Source organism: Nanorana parkeri, unplaced genomic scaffold (assembly GCF_000935625.1).
Source record: "Nanorana parkeri isolate BGI_ZX_2015 unplaced genomic scaffold, ASM93562v1 scaffold304, whole genome shotgun sequence".
In the NCBI taxonomy this organism is placed as follows: domain Eukaryota; kingdom Metazoa; phylum Chordata; class Amphibia; order Anura; family Dicroglossidae; genus Nanorana; species Nanorana parkeri.
Genome location: NW_017306572.1, coordinates 1,104,740 through 1,121,833, shown reverse-complemented (window position 1 = coordinate 1,121,833; position 17,094 = coordinate 1,104,740). Strand labels below are relative to the sequence as shown.

The window sequence follows — 17,094 nt, the reverse complement described above, 5'->3', positions numbered from 1 at the left end:
GAGACTGTCACAGGTTGGCTCAGTAGATCCGGAGGTGAGCGAACAGATACCGTCGTTCGCTCACCTCTCGATCAGAGAGCCGTGACAGGGGAGGGGCTGGATTCCCCCCTCCCCGCTCCGATCCGCCAGCGCTCACTGGCGGAACGGACGGGGGGACAACTGTCCCAGTTCCAGCTGCATTGTCATCTTGTAACAGTGCTCATTATGGAGACTACACTCATTGTGAAGGAATAATCCACCATTGTCACAAATAGGAGGCAGGTCTAGAACAATAATCTGCAGCTGATGCTGGAGGGCGTACATGTAGACAGAAATCACTGTCTACAGTGATCACTCAAATGCAAAAACATTTGATAAACTGTATTATATAAAAAAGTGTCGCGTATGACCCAATCATCCAACTGTCATACCAAATCTATTTAACAATTCAATGTACCTGCATTTTTGTTGAGCTGTTACTGAGTAGTTTACACCTGAGTGCCTTTGTATAAAAACTTTACTAACAAAAAGATTTTTAGTTGGCCTATAGAAACAAATCCACTATCAATATGTATCTCTATATTTCAGTCTTTAAAAATGAAACATAGATTCTGGTTGGTTGCTATAGGCATCAAGCACACTTGTGCATTGACCTTGAAGGTTTTTTAACTAACTCACTGTCCTTTTGCTTGTGGAAGTGTGCGTAGTTGGTTTTGAAAGAATGTTTTCAGTTTTGCCTCTTTATAATGAATAATACTTTAATGTACTATGTTTCATCTCAGGAGGATTCTGACCGGGCCAGGTACTCTCACCGGTCCAGTCATCGTCCATATCTGGTTTGTACCGTTTTGTCATCTTAGGTTTTCGCTGTTGACTTCTTCCAACACTTATCGTCTTTCTTCATAATTCTATTCTTTTAAGGAGTCTTCAGGGTTTACTACTAGCAGAGGTCTTGAAACTCATAGGGTTAGTAAACGTCCTTTTATTTACTGCACATGTATAAGATAATTTGACCAGAAAATCTCTTTTTTTTTTGTTTATTGGCGACTTATTTGATGCATCATTACCATTTATGCATCATTACAGCCTCTTCCAGGCTTTTTCAGCACAACCGGTTTGTGACTTTATGGGGTGCAATATCTATAATAAGCATTCCAGCTACCTTTCTGTGGAAAATGGAATGCATTGACAGCCAAGACTGCCTTAGCTGGCCCATAGGACAAGCCCTGGCAGAAAAATGAGGAAACAAGACACACATTTACACTCCAGGCATCATTTTACAATATGTAATTTTGTACATTAAAGGAATGACTGTATATTGAGACCTTGCCCATGCTGGGAGAGTTGACAGTGTGTGTGGAAAGGCCCCACCCGCTACTTCACTCAGCTTGCCTATGCTCCCTCTCGGCTCCTTGCTGCTCTGCAGCTGGCGAGAATACCTGGCGCTCCCAGCTATGGAGGAGCTTGTGACCTGCTCCCTAGTAACTGTTCCTGACAGCAGTTATTAGGGCCAAGCACTGTCATAAGACCAGAGGAGTGATGTCCTCACAAAATTAACAAAATAATGTTATTGTTTTTCTTTTTTTTAAACTATTTTTAAAATGTATTTTAGTTTTTTTCTTTACTGCTAGGTGCTTTGGGGAAATATCAGGGGTCCAAACAGACCCCTAATATGTTCTTTTTGAAATAAAGAAAGAAATTGAGGACACAAGTCCTTAATCCCTTTTTCTGCAGCCCCACCACTCAATGAACAGGAAGCACAGTACAGAGGATTCCTGTTTTTTATCATAAATTGAGGCGATGGTACTACAGTCATGAATGAACAGGAAGTGGTGTAGAGCACTTCCTGTTCTTTCATGATTGGGGACACAGTATCTGAATACTATGTCCTAATTTTTTTACAAAAATCGTAGTGATCAGTATTGATCACTGCGATGTTTGAATATTACAGGGAACGATGAGCAGATATTTCACATATTTGCTGATTGTCCTGCAACTCTCATAGTGATCACTACTGTTCACTCAGTGTTTGTTCTTCACAGGGAAGGATCGGTAAATATTTCCACCTGGTTGTGGTCTTGGAGACTGCTTATCACAATAAAAGACCCACAAGGAAGATCAGGTTGTGGGAGGAGGCAGAGCCAAGCGGGGTACAGGGGTAGTCAAAATTTGGATACACAAATCGGTCCCCACGAAATACTCAAGTACCTGTTATTACATACCGTGCTGTGTTGCTACTGTAATTTTAGGTAACATATATTGTGGATATGAGGCATTTTTGTATTGATGTTGTAAACTGAAATATTTGTTAATTCTTAAGAGCTCATCGTTGGATATCAGTGCCTCACATAAAGGGAGAGAAAGCACTTCCAGGCGGAGAGACCTTGTGGTGTGTACTTGTAGCAAGCATGTTAAGCAAAAACTAACATTTTTTGTAGATGGTTTTGTGTCCATGCATGCTTTAATGAATGACTGTGGTGGTCAAAATTTAAAATCCCATTTTTACTGGCTTTTTTCTTAGAGAAAGGTAATGGTCATTTATTTTAGTGTGCTTTTATTGAAAGTCAACTGTAGCATGCTGCACTGAAAATGCTTGATGGTTCATATACTGTCAATGCACTTTTGTGGGTTATACTAAAGAAGACAATTGTGTGCACTTTTTCCTCGATTCATTCTATTGTGTATGTGGTTCAAAACTAATATATGATTCTTAACACCTGTAAATGACATTTGGAGAAATAAAGTTGATTGCCGATTATGCAGCAGTAAAACATTTATGTCGGCTACCTTCAATACCGACAACAACTTTTTATAATGGAAAAAAAAAATAACCTAACATTACCACAGACTTTGGGTGCTCAGATTTTGGTGTTAGGCACGCTTGAATGGTAACTCCTGCTTGTCTTTTTTTTATTATTTTATTTTAATAACATATGTGAAACAATATGGATTTGGTTGGAGTGGGATTTTGTGTGTATTGCATACGTATGTCCAAAATTGTTTTCTATTTTTTTTCTTTTTTCTTTGAAACCATTTTCTACACCTTTTCTTTCTCTTCGTATGAAGTTGGACATTTTGAAAGATAAAACATCCAAGTCAAGCAGACAAGGAACAGATGTATGTACCAGCCTAGAGTGCCATTTCATGTGAAATATAGGCAATTTATTTAGCACGTCATACCTAAACTAACTGCATTCACCAAATTTAAAAAACATTTTTGACATGCTGTGCTTGTCATTTTTGTTGGTAGTATTATATTGGCTAAGGGCTTGTACACACCAAATTCAGACCAGATCTGCGTGAGTTTCTGCACACGTAGTGCAGTGTGTTATACTGCGTTTGTGATGCGTTCCGGGCCGTTTTTGGTAAAAAAAAAAAGTTTGGAATGGGCTTTCAGTGCGTTCCAGGGCATTTGCATGCGTGTTTGCATGCATTTCAGAGCATGTAAAATAGGGCTTGCTGCAGTTTTTTTACATGCTCTGGAACTGAACGCTGCTGTGTGAACTAGAGCCCAAAATACCATTGGAATACATTGGACGCAGTTTTGATCCGTTCTGTAACTGCTCTGCTCCTGGAACGCGCTTGGTGTGAAAAAGCCCTCAGTTTTTAGTTATATATAGTGGAACTCTGAGAAGAGAGGACAAATAGATGAGTCTTATCTTCGATTTAGGTCTCATGCACACTAGCTGGCTGCATTTAAACACAAGAGGCGTTATCTGGTAAGTATAAGCACTTTATGCTTCCCAGATCAATTTTTCTTGTGTTTTGTTGTTGCTGGGCATAGTTGCGTTCAGCTGCATAAAACCGGGCTGAGCAGACCTGGGACTGAATGAACGGAGACGCTGCTGAATGTCTTGTACAGTCAGTCATAGAAAAGCATTACGTAAGTACAGGTGTGTTTAGAAATTAGCTCCAAATGTGCCTGTACTGATATTTTTTCAATGTAGTGTGCATGAAGCGTAAGGGCTGGTTGACACCATATACAGTGGCAGTAATTTATTAAAACTGGAGCAGACAGAATCTGGAGCAGTTGCCCATGGCAACCAATCAGCTTCTCTGGACTCAAAAAATAGTGCAAGCATTATTTTTTGCAATCGTGCTGGAACATAGGACATTGCTGTACCAAGAGTTCTGGTGCAGGTGATCACACTGCGGGTGGGAGGTGCCTGCGGTGCCATTGACAAGAATGGAACCACCATGCCCCCTCACGCCTCACAACGCAGGAGGCTTGGTTTATGCATGCCAGTGCGTTTCGGGCACGAACTGTGGCGGAACACACTGGTTATGGTGTGAACCGGCCCTTAAAGTGACACCAGGAAACGCCATGCATAAATTCTAAGATGTGCCTAAACCTGAAAAAAATAAAATAAATGTGGTAAGAGAAAGGGAGTCGGTTAAATGTAGACTTTTAGTTGTCCAGATTTCTACTCTAACACTAATGTTGTAGTGGTGGGTTTTTTGGGGAATTTTTTAACAGGAGAGCCCGATCCATAATAAACTTGTTTCTGCTGAAGTTATTCTAATTCACCGTAAAGGTTTTTTAACTAATATGTATGGAATCTTTTTAAAGTGACTCTGTTGCCTGCAAAAATATAAATAAACAAACAAAAAACCCCATAAACAATGGCCCCTGCAAAAGAAGACTTTTAATACATCTCTGATGGACATCGAGTACTACTCACTTTGAGTTACAGCAAATAAAGAAACACCAGCCTTTGACACCTACCAACTGCGTTGATATCAGGTCCCTTGCTGAGCGCTGTCGTTCCTCCCACCTACTAAGTCATTAGAATTTAGTGATGTAGTAGCCAGCAAGAGGAACCACAGTGGGGGGACCAGGTTTCTGATGCCCCCCAAAACGGTGTCATAGGCAATTATTAGCTCTTTTTCTAGGGGGCAATACTTTTTCAGGTGACAGAGTTTATCTGCAACTTTTGTCCAGTTAACAAACCTTTTGGGCTACTTGAGGACTGCAGAAACAGTGACATACATCATGTAGTACGGTATATATGTCTCTTTCAATATACCCAAATAATAATGGCAACTAGCCCTTATTTGAATGAAAATTGTCCTTTGATGACATAAAAAAACCCTAAACTGCTGTTCACATAAATACTTCTACAGGACTTTAATGTATGGATACATTTTGCTGACTTACTGAACACAGCTACTGTAAAGTAATATGCTTCAGACTATAGAGACTGCATAGAGAAAACATTTTTTTTTTTTTTTGTTAAATAGACATAGCTCATGAGAAAAATTAGGAGAGGGGGGTGACCCATTGAATTAAAGCTATAATTGAAGCCTTTTTACTGACTCATGAGGTTGATCATGTGCGGCTTTGTGCCAGTGCTTACTCATATCCATTTGCTTCTGGTGGATGACGGATAGCAGGGTGTGTCGTGTTTTGGGTTTCCTGCTCTGGCCAGTCGGTGATCTATGCCAGCTTCATTGTGTGTTGGTGTAGATGCAAGTATGTTTTAGTTGTTGCAGATTAACATTAAACAAGTTTGATCTCTGGCTTTAAATGCTGTGTACATATACACGGGATTAAATGTCAGTACACAGGCTCACTAACATTGCCAGACACAACGTTATATTGATAATGTCCATTGCTTCCATCAGCACACTGCTTTTACAGCTCTCTTCCCCTGCCTCAGTTTAGGGGATAAATCATTATCATATCTGATAATACAAACAAAACATTTTTGTTGGGCTGTATAATTCGAGCTGTAAACGTTGCTTAGTTTAGACATTCTTTTCGATGTTTACTTCATTATTGTAAATATGTAAGGTGCCTTGTTTTGCAATATATTTTATTATCCCTGGCTCGTTTGCATTTCTGATCAGTTTGCTAGAGCAGGCTTATGCGGCTGCTGTGTATAGTACAAACATACTTTTGTATGTTTACATTTATTATAATTATAAATCTGGATCTCTTACCATATCTTCCTTTGCCTGTTCTAATTTCTAATCAGTTGGCCAGAGTGAGCTAATGTCATGGATAGAACAAACAGCACCCTTACTGTATGTTCAGAACTTCAGTTTGAGGTTGACAGTCTGGTAAATGGAGCCAGACGTTTATTATTAAAGGAGGCAAAAAATACTGGAAATAGAGAACACATTTATACTTTTGATAGCCTAGCAGTTAACTGCTGATAGACAAGTTTCCATTTGAACTCGCTAAAATCCTGGAACAATTTCATTGTCTGACTAAAAGTGTTATTTTTACGTAACAATTTGCATAGTTATTTTGAGTATATACCATCAATGAAGAACCGAAAAAAGTGTCCCTAAACATCCTCTGAGATCAACCCAACACTCTGCGTTTTACTTTTATTGATGCATCTATATATTATAGGGTTTCCTTATGTATTCTCTTTTATTATGCTTCTAATTTTTATTTTTGCTATATAATTGTCAGTACGACTCGCTGAAGGATTCATCCAGGAGAAGCGTGCACTCTGTATGTAAAAAGACATTCTGTGCATGGTGTGATCACACTTTTACAAGTGTTACTGTGGAGTGGATTGTTTTACATTAAAATAAAAAAAACTTGCCACTAACTCACTTGTTTGTAAGTGTGGTTATTCTGAACTTTGATAACCCTTACTTAACCTGTTAATAATTAGTGATTTTAGTAGTGCCCTTTTTAAAAATGAGTGTGTCTTTTTTGAAAACATCTCCTAGGAGATATTTTTACTAACTTGTTTTATTATATGGTGCATTCGAAAAATATTTGTATTTTTTAGAATCATACCTACAACTCTTATGGAAGCAAGAATAAATCCTCTTCTTCTCATAAAGAATTACTGGTTGGTACCAAAATAATCCTTCGGTCATATATATCAGCATGTTTTGTTTTTTTTCTTGTATTTCAACACACTGAAATAAAGCTTACTGCAGCATTAATTCCATGAATTGCCATCTTTAGGACTGTATGCTGGACATTGACATACTTTCTTCTCACCTTGGGTTAATAAAACCACCTCTGCAGAATGATTGAGGGCTGGTGCAGACTTCTGCGATCACGGGACACGTGTCCCGGGACTGTGCGATCATGTGCGTGTGCACACAGCAGTTGCCGCGTGGCCCAATTGATTTCAGTGGGGTTACATCCAGTCGGTGATCACTGAAAAAGGGTACATGTACCTTTTTTGGCGACACGCACCGCACAGGTTTTTTAAACCGCGATCGTGCACGATTGCATGGGTAGTATCACGGTGGAAAACTGCGCAATCTGCCTGGGGCGGCTGGGGTGCCATTAGAAAATGATGGCACCGCCAGCCCGATCAGCGGTGGTGCACAATTCTGTGACCGCGCTACAATCTACACGGTTTCATGCACGATTGCAGTGCTGTCACGGATCGCCCAGGTGTGAACCTGGCCTCAGGAGAGGAACACTATTTATTTGTCCCTTGCTACTTTCTAACCAAGTTCATTGCTGTTCAATGACTTGTAACATATCAAAAAGAATTGATGTAGACCACAGGCGCCCACAATTTTTCGTCTGCATTCAGGGGCAGGAGGGGGGTGTGGGCTGGTGTAACCGCAGCCACGCCCCCAGTGCAATCGCCGCACCAGGAATGCAGGCCTGCATTCCGGTCCAGTGCGATTTGAAAAAATGATGCATTTTTGCATATTTTTGTAGATCGCGCTGGCATTAATGTGCCTGCGTTCTGGGTACGGGCGATAACACTGAGGGCGGGGGGCATGGCTGTGGTGCCATTAACTTCAATGCACAGACACACCCCCTCCCGCCCCTGAACACAGGGAGCCGGCCGGCTTGCGTTCCAATGCGTTTCTAGAGGCCGAACACTCTGGAATGCAGACTTTGTGGTGTGAACCGGCCCTCTCTTCTCTCTCTCCTCGCCCAATCTCTCTCTGCCCTGTTTCTATCTGCTGTCTCTTCTCTCACTTTCTTTGCTGTCTCTCTCCTGTGTGTCTTTTCTTACCTCCACTGCAGCAGCTTCCCAAGTCTCCTCTCCTCTCTCCTTCCCGTCTGCAGCGTCTGACACATTCAGTCGCGCGAGCACCGCAGGACAGGACACAGGTCAGTGAGCCGATCGCGATCTACCAGTTTTCGCTTTGCGATCTACTGGTAGATCGCGATCTACCTAATGGGCACCCCTGATGTAGACTAAGGGACCTATTTATAAACACTGGAAAGAATATCTAAGTTATTGCCCTTTATTCTCTGTGTTTGTTTCTTTTGGATCAAACCATACAGGCACTTTGATTTGTCTTGTATGGTTGTTAACCTTATGAAAGTGTGTGTGGCATTAGCTGATAGACATGTAATGTTTATTAGTGCCTTAGGGTGAGCTCTACTGAAAATTAATATTTCCCACTTTTGTACATCACAGGGCAGAGTTAATTCTTGAATGGATGAGATATGCAGATACTTTCAGGTGTTTAGATACTGACAAATAAAAGCTGTCAGGATGGCTCTGTAAAACCCCTCCCACTCTGATCCAGTTTTTTTCCAGTGTCCGTAAGTGATGGATGCCTTCTCTCTGTTCTGAGAGAAGTACATTAGTTTCGTTTTCTGCATTTTGCTCTAAAGACTCTTCAAGCAGGTTTTCTCTAAATGTTGCATTCACCTTGGCATTTGTGCTGCATGTGTAGTTGCCACAGGGTGCTTTATAGGTCCAGGGCCAGGGTCCATTTTATACAGCTACAAGCTGCTACTATGACTCTGCGTATCAGCAAAGGAGTCCAGATCTCTTTAAAACGCTGCATTGGTCACCATTCCTGCCTACAGTGCTAGGACACTACTGGTACACTTGACCTCCATAGTAGGGAGCACTGGTGTTCCCTCTCAGGCAATGGCAGATCATAGACACAGGGAGATATGGGTGACAGGTTCTGTGAACTCACAGTCTGACACTTTTTTTTTTTGTCCTTGTGGATTCAGTGAGTGATGGTTTACAGTTTGAGCCCCCCATGGTCAGTAATACCCTATTGAAGAGGGTTTCCTTAAGCAATGAGCTATCTCTTTTGTAGACCCAGCTATTTCTTGTTTGAACAAGACATTTGCAATTCTTTTAGAGAAGAACTGCATGGAAAAATGGTTAGCACGCCTCTTTTAGGCCTTATTTGGCTTGGCAGGCCCTGCTATTCAACCTACCGTTGCAACCATGGCAGTGTTTCAGGCCTTAACTGTGAGGTCAGAAGCTTTGGTTAGGGAACCTAGGTCCATCTTGACAGGCCCCCCCTGCTCTAAAATGATTAGAGCTCTTGATTAGAGGTCCCACACTTATGCCCCTAAATTTTGCATTTACACTTTTATTTTGCCTTCCGGCAAGTCTGGCAAATCGTCTTTGCAATGACTGCAGGGTAGTAACACTGAAAGTTGATTAAAAAATGTTGCCTTCTGGTCCGAGATCAATATTACAATATGCCTGATGCAACCCACTGTTGAATTTAAACCAGGGACTAGCTTATCAGTTATCAGCTTAGTTTTGGGTGGATTTGTGCTCTTAATGAGTTCTCCAAGTTTTGTTTTGTAGATATTTATGTACAATGTCTTAAAACCTGTTAAAAACATCTTTGTGAATGTGGCCATATAGTTCTTGAGTCTAGAAAGTCCTGGTTATTGTTTTATATTTCGTTCCTGTAATATCTAGTCACACACATTGATGACTCTGCTTTATAGGAAACCTACCTGCATTTTAGTCAAAATGTGTGTTTTTCTTTTACATCTTACAGAGTGGACTTTATCACGATCAGCGAAACTATAGCAGTCTTAAATATAGCAAACCCACTTCCAGCTACCTCACTCGGGTCTGTTAAACATTGCCTCACAGTTCTTCTATTCTGCATGTTGTAAAATGCTTACTAGCTGGGGTTAACTGTAAAGCAATTGTGCTGGCATGTCAAATGAAGCTATTAGATGTAAGCATACACACAATAGTATGTAACGTTGCCATACAAGGCCTGCAGATGTTGAAGTAGGAGGAAACTTCTGCAGCCAGCTGACTCTAAACAGGAAATACTGTGATTGCTGTGGAACCGTTTCATAGATCTGAGAATTTCACAACATGTATGTGTTTTGATCAATGTTTAGAGCTCGTTCACACCATCAAAATGAATCAAATGTAATTTTCTGACACTTTAATAAAGTAAAAAAACAACTGAGCCTTCTGTTGTAACAACACAATGTTCCACCACTACGCAACAGACAGCTGCCTGTACCCATTGTAGCATGCTGATTGGTGTGAACAAGAGTTAAAATAACAGCTATTATTATATTTTTGTATGACTTAGATTTTTTGAGCTTTTCTTTACATTTATTATGAGCATATTCACTGGTTACAATTCTACAAGTTTTAAAGTGGGTTATTATTAGCAAAAAGGCAAGCAAGAAATGTTTTTCACCGTGATGTTTTGCATGCAATTTCACAATAGTGGGCCTGCTGTTGATGACGTTGTGCTTGAGTATATCTGTGAAGGTTTTAATTTGTTTGCTTAAGTATTTCTTTTTCCCAATAGTCCTCTTCTATCTACAGCGAGCCCTCAGCCACTACTAGAAGCTACAGGGTTAGTACAAAGTAGCTGGTCTTTTTATCTGCACTGGATGGAGACAAGACGTGTATGTGTGCGTGTCTGTCAAAAAATGTGCTCCCTAGTTTTGTTACCGTTTTATGGTGATCTGCAGCCTTTGAAGCTCTTGGTCTGTTTCACAATATTGGTTGTGCTCTATCTACTGTAAACTGAGAGCAATCACTTTCATATGCTTCATGTGCTTAAAAGATTCTACATTGAAGTGAAGACTGTGTCGACAAGCTCACCAAACTGCGGATTCGGATCTTGTAAAGAGATCTGTTCAGTGTCATTGTACCATGAGCAGCACACTAATTATATGAAAGTAAACTTGATTGACAGTTTATTAGAAACTCTAAATACTCCATATTTTTTCACAGACTTCTCCAAAGTTAAGCATTACTTTGCCCCGAAGTTCAAGTTCGGTTAGTATTTGCAGTCTCCCGTTTAGAGTAAAGGCACAAAAAAAGTATTGGCTTCTTTTTATACTAATAGTCCAGTTACGTTGGATATAGCTTTTCTACTACTTTGCTTTTAAACATGCTTATTACACTTTTTTGGATGTATGTGCATGAAGACTTAAAGAAAAGCTTTCTTGGTTGAGCAGAAGTATGGCTGGTTACAAACCCGATCCTTACCTGTGAACCCTCATTGTGTTTTCAACAAAATTGATTTGAAATGTGTTCTTAGATAACTAGACTTTTATAAATGGAAAATATTTACCAGTTCTTTATGAATGGGTGCCTGTGCTTATGTGATAGTCAAGTAGCTGGATAGATTAAAGCTGCACTCCAGTCTTGTGCCATTGTACAGGCTCCTCTCCTGTACTAAAATGGCTCAGTCTGATTCCGCAGCACACTTTGAGCTTTCACAATGTGCATTAGAAGCTCTCTGATAGTCCTCATTATCTGGCTGGAGGACAGCCAGCATCATCTAGACTTTTCCTTTCCAGCGTTACTGTCCCTGGCTCATTCATTGCATTTCAGTTCTTTCACTCCTGGAGGCTCAGCATCACACGTGGAATTACATAGGGCATTCTCCATACAAATGCTGTCTGCTTGGAAACACACACACCTCTAGGCTGACATCCACCCATAAGGCATTTTGATTTTTGCATAACCCCCCCCCCCCAGAGCCGAGGGATCTGGAAAAGAGTACTGAGGCATGGTGCTGTTATATTTTTAGGAAGCTATGTACAGCACCCTACCAGCCCATCCCCCCAGCCATGATCTGCCTTCAATGTATAAAGAATAGAGGGGGGAATTGACCTGGAAAGGCAAATTTAAACAGGCTAAACATTAGATTTTAATGTAAGCATAGTCAAGGTGCTGCATGATTTTAGCTGCTATGGCTGCATGACAGTATGGGGTATGTACCACACACTTTCAGACAATGCCTAGAAGTGGATAAAAAGAAATTTGACTCTATTACTCTGTTTCGTTTCTTAGACATCACTCTATGAGGATGGCTTTTCTAATTTGTACAGTTCTCGAACTGTAAGTCTTAATTTGCTGATGGTGCAGTTTCTTTTGCAGCATTGATAAAACATTCTGATTTTCTTTTCTGTGATCACTCTTTCACCAGCCCTCTGACTATAGCTGCTATTCATCTAGAGCCAGCTCGACTAAAAGCAGTCCTGTGGTGAGAGCTCCCGCTGCATGTTCTTGTGTGTGCCACCCCTTAGCATCAACGTCCATTTTACAGGATAGCTCTGCTTGCCATGTGTTGTTTTTATGACCAGTAACAATAACAATCCAGATACAACACCATGGTTTATATTTTCTAGAATTTAAGTTTGTGATTTACTTACTAATTCCTGGCATCATTCACATTTAGCCACATGATGCTTCTGATGATTTAAATAATGTTGTAATGGTTTGTCACATTTCTCATGTCTTTATAACAAAAAAAAGTGTATGGCTGAGTTTATTTTACGGGCACTGAATGATCTTTAGGGCCTGTTCACACCATGTCCGTTTTCTGTGCTGACCTGATCCGTACGCTCCTGCACTAAAAATGCATCCCTATGTGTTTTATGGGCTACAGTTCTCATGTGCGCAGTCCATTCAGGTTATGACAGAAAAATACTGCATGTCAAACGCACTGCACTACAGCTAACATACTGACAGCCCCCTCCAGCACAAAAAAAGAAAAACGCGGCAAAACACATAGCACCGCGTCTGCTGATCCGAACCTGATCAGGACCTGAAACTCATGTGAAAAAAAGTGATGTCTACATTTTCAGAAAAGGACTTCAAATAATTGTAAAGCCTTCCTTCAAAAAAACAGACCGATGTCACTCATTGGATTTCTGTGTAGGGTGCAATGTGTAAAATAATGAAAATCGCTTCATTTTTCCTTTTTTTATTAAGGCCTTGTTCACACCAAATGCAGAGCAGATCCGCTCAGGTTTCTGCACACGCAGTGCAGTGGGTTGTGCCGCGTTTTTGATGCGTTCCGGGCCGTTTTTTGTTTAACATGGGCTTTCAGTGCGTTCCATGCATTTGCATGTGTTCTTGATGCGTTTTCATGCAGCCCAGAGCAGATAAAATAGGGCTTGCTGCAGTTTTTTCACCTGCTCTGGAACTGCACACTGCGATGTGAACTGGAATAAGAAATACCTTTGGAATACATTGGACGCAGTTTTGATCCGGTCTGCTGCTCTGCTCTGCACCTGCTGCGCGCTTGGTGTGAACAAGGCCTAAGTTTTCAGCATGGCAGTTTCTGCTACATATGTAATAGAGTGCGTCTATTGGGTGTTTAACAGAGTCTCTAGAATCTCTGCCGGAAGTGACAGATTCTAAGTCAACAGAATGCCAGCTCCTAAATAATTATCACTAAAGAATTACAACACATGCATAGCTCATAAACCGTCCCAAGTGCCCAGGGCTTTTTGTGTGCATAAGGTGTTCTGTTGTCTTGGAAACACAGTTTACTAAAATGGTTTATTCAGTTGACTTCTGGGGTTCCATATCCCAAAGAAACCAGTTTTTTGTGGAATGTTTAAAGATGGACTTTTAAGGGACCCAATCACAACATTCCATGTAATATCAAAGTATAAACTTTATTCACACAGCTTTAAAAACATAATCTAAAACAGTCACATATGTACGTCATATATCATATGTTTTGCATTTACAAGCTTCAACCAATGATTATCCCCATTTAATCAATTTGCTATTCTAATTCTTATACATCTCAAGAAATTCAGACTATTTTCCAATTAGGTGATCAGTGTCAAAGTCACTCAACGTGTTTTAAGGATGTATGCTCTGCCTAAAGCTGTGTGAATACATTTTGTACTTTAATATTACATGGTGTGATTGGGTACCTAAAAGTCCATCTTTATAGATTCTACAAAAAATGCCTTGGAAGCACATCACATATTCTGTAAAATACCCTTTAGTTGCACACTGATATCCCAGGGAATTGTGGCCCACCTTCTGGGTGCTGACAATACAGCAGGGTGGGGAGGGAGGGTCGTGAGCCATTCGAATAGCGGCTCAATAACGTTGTCATTCCCACACTGGATCTATAGTGGAGAAACAGGGAAACGACAGGAACACCAGGTAAATTAGTTATAATAACTTAGGCAAAGTTCAAAAACTTTATACTTTGCTGCGTTTGATTCTTTGCTACCCCAATGTGCTGATTTATAAAAAATATTTGGTTGATTTGTTCATCGTCCGCATACCATGTTGCTTGTCCAAAGTAATTCAACGTTTCAGGCTCGTTATGTAAGTGAACTCCCTAATCAGGAAAAAATGGCCATCACTTTTGCCTGATGACAGCGTTTCCCTAGTGTCTCTGAAACGTTGTTTGCATGTGATCACTAACATTGCCTAGAATAAGTAAGTTGGTATGATGACGAGGAGCCACTCATTGACCGCAGTCATTCCTGCACCCTCTTTTGCAATGATCCTATTGCTGTAACAAGCACACCTGAAAGTCCGCCATAGAAATTCTATGAAAATAGACAAAATTCCAGTACAGATTTTAAGTATAAACAAAATAAAAATGTCAACCTTTCTAAGTGTTGTCTGGTCCTCTCGGGAAATGTTTTGTAAGGAGAATTAATAGTGTCTGTTCTTTTTAGTGTACAGATGATGAGGGTTCTATATCCTCTTGTAGCGCTGGACGGGGGCGAAAGGATAGTGTGGTGAGCTCAGCTGCATGCTAATGTTTTCATGTTTTAGGGAATACGTTTATTAAAAAAACACATTTACTTTTATATCGATAATGGGAAAGAATATATGTAGGCAAACTTCAAACTTGTCATGGTTTTTTATTTTTTCCCTTTTCAATGTTCTGAATCTAGCAGCAAAAGCTTTATCTGCACATAATGGCAGCCTATCTGCTGGGTTATATATTTTTTGTTTGTACGGTTTTCTGGCAATTATTCTTTAAATAGCTTTGTATTTTACTACTTGTTAGCCTAAGGGGGTGGTGATGACAAAATATTTGTGCTTTGTTTCTCCAAATGTGTATGGTACAGATAATGTTGAATGCATAAGCATTTTAAGCAAACCCAATTTGGAAACTAGACATTGATCGGTCTAAAAATGTCATGTCTTTAATGTTTTACAGAGATATCTCTACTGATAGCAAATAAACTTTTCATTCCAATTAGTATGATGTCATGCATTTCTGCAGCTGGTTGATGAATGAGTAATATCTTTTGTCTCTGTTTTCAAGTCATCAGACTTTTCTGACCAGAGTGAAACTGCAGCTGATTATTTTAGTCGCTCCAATCGTAGGGGAAGTATAGTGTCTGATGATGTCAGCATTGCTGATCTCAACAGTGTGAGTTGTAATGCATGGTTTTGTGCCCAGGCAGTGTGCTAACATTGGGTTTTATTTCACTGTTCCAAGCCTAAGGTGATGGCTTACAGAGCCTTGTGAAATAGTTTTAACATTAGTGCATGCAGGAAAAATTAATGTGGTTTATAGCTTTATTATGTTACATTAAAACTTGTTTAATGCGTACCTTAAAGTAAGTTTATGTCAAAACAGTATTTATCTCTTACATGTGAATGTCAGACTGTTATGCATGTAGTGTGCAGTCATAAGTAATAATAAGAAAAGCAGTAAAGTTCTTTTCTACAGGTTTGTGTCTATACTGGACTTTTTTTTTCTTTACATTGGCTAATATGCCAGCATGTTTTTGGGTGTTGAAGAAAATTTAGAGCACAAGGGGAGAACCGAGACTCCATGAAAGTAGTATTCCTGTGGGCCATTGAACCTAGGCCAAAATGATAAATCACTATTATTGCTTTCCACAGCAGTTATACTAAATACCTATTTTACCAGTTCAATTATAAGCTTGTAAAGCACATTGAGGGACATTTATTAAGCAGATAAACAACAAATGTAGACAAACAATCAGACTGCCTGTCAGTTAGCGGTGCCTATGTCACGGTCCGGCGACTGGGGCACACGAAATGCCTAAAAGTAGCCGGCAAAAAATGGTGTCTGGGATGCAGATCATTAAAAACACAGGAAGTAGTTGTCTGTGCGTTACCAGGGACGCACTAGAGGGGCAGATTCTAAGAAGGGCCAGGTGTTCGACAGGGCCTCTAATGGTGAGGATGATTGGCTGCTGGACACCTTCCAGGTTGTGGCCCTCTAGCACGCCCACACAGAAACAGGCTAGTTGCAGCACTGGGGTGCTGGATACAACAGCAGGCAGGGGTGAAGCCTATACACAGACAGTGGTTCTTGATACTGAGGGACACAAGGGTAGCAATCCAAATAATAGTGTGAGAGGAGGCGGCAACAACACAGCAATCCGGGATACACTAAAGGGCGAGGCTGCATGGAACAGGCAGCCACACAAGAGGACAGACACACAGGTAAGCACAGCTGCAAGGGCTCATTGAAGAAGATGATGATAACAATCCACTTGCTGGACGTGCAGGATCTCACTGGAAGCAAGAGGGAATCCAGAGACACACAGGGAACAAGGTAGGTAATAGCAAACCACAGGGATTTCAAAGGCAAGCGATAAACCGGGAGTACGACTGAGTGTAAAGGCGCGTTGCTCGAACGGTGCGCAACAAGTGAGCTGGACTTTTACTGGAGAGGTTCAGAGTGGATTGGCAGGAAACCGAGCAGCTCGGACAGGAGGTAAAACCCGGCGCCGGATCATTCACACAGGGAAGTGTGACAGTTTAGTTTGCTATTCTTGGTTCTCAAAAATGTGTGCTTTTAAGTGGAATCCAAATTACTTATAATTATTACTTAAAACAGCCCTGACCCATTGAGGCGTGGACTCCAATAGACCTCTGAAGGTATGCAGTGGTACCTGGCACCAAGCCGTCAGTAGCAAATTCTTAAAGTCTTGTAAGTTGCAAGGTGGGGCCTCCATGGATCGGACTTGTTTTTCCAGCACTTCCAGATGCTTGATTGGATTGAGATCTGGAGAATTTGGAAGCCAAGTAAGCCAAGTCAATACCTTAAACTCGATGTTGTGTTCCTAAAACTATTCATCAACCATTTTTGTCGTGTGGCTGGCCCCATTATCCTGCTGAAAAGGGCCACTGCCATCAGGGAATACCATGTCCATGAAGG

The 17,094-nt window shown here is 40.7% G+C and overlaps 1 protein-coding gene across 1 annotated transcript in view; it reads left to right on the top strand.

Annotated features, from left to right (window-relative positions):
- The window catches only part of LRRFIP2 (LRR binding FLII interacting protein 2), a 78,481-nt gene that overhangs the window by 26,446 nt on the left and 34,941 nt on the right, over positions 1–17,094 (top strand). Inside the window, exons 5-13 of the mRNA XM_018557796.1 lie at positions 762–815; positions 6,732–6,794; positions 9,691–9,765; positions 10,474–10,521; positions 11,973–12,020; positions 12,109–12,165; positions 14,621–14,680; positions 15,241–15,327; positions 15,847–15,849. Of these exons, the coding sequence (XP_018413298.1) occupies positions 762–815; positions 6,732–6,794; positions 9,691–9,765; positions 10,474–10,521; positions 11,973–12,020; positions 12,109–12,165; positions 14,621–14,680; positions 15,241–15,327; positions 15,847–15,849 (495 nt within the window). The remainder of the gene's footprint in view (positions 1–761; positions 816–6,731; positions 6,795–9,690; positions 9,766–10,473; positions 10,522–11,972; positions 12,021–12,108; positions 12,166–14,620; positions 14,681–15,240; positions 15,328–15,846; positions 15,850–17,094) is intronic.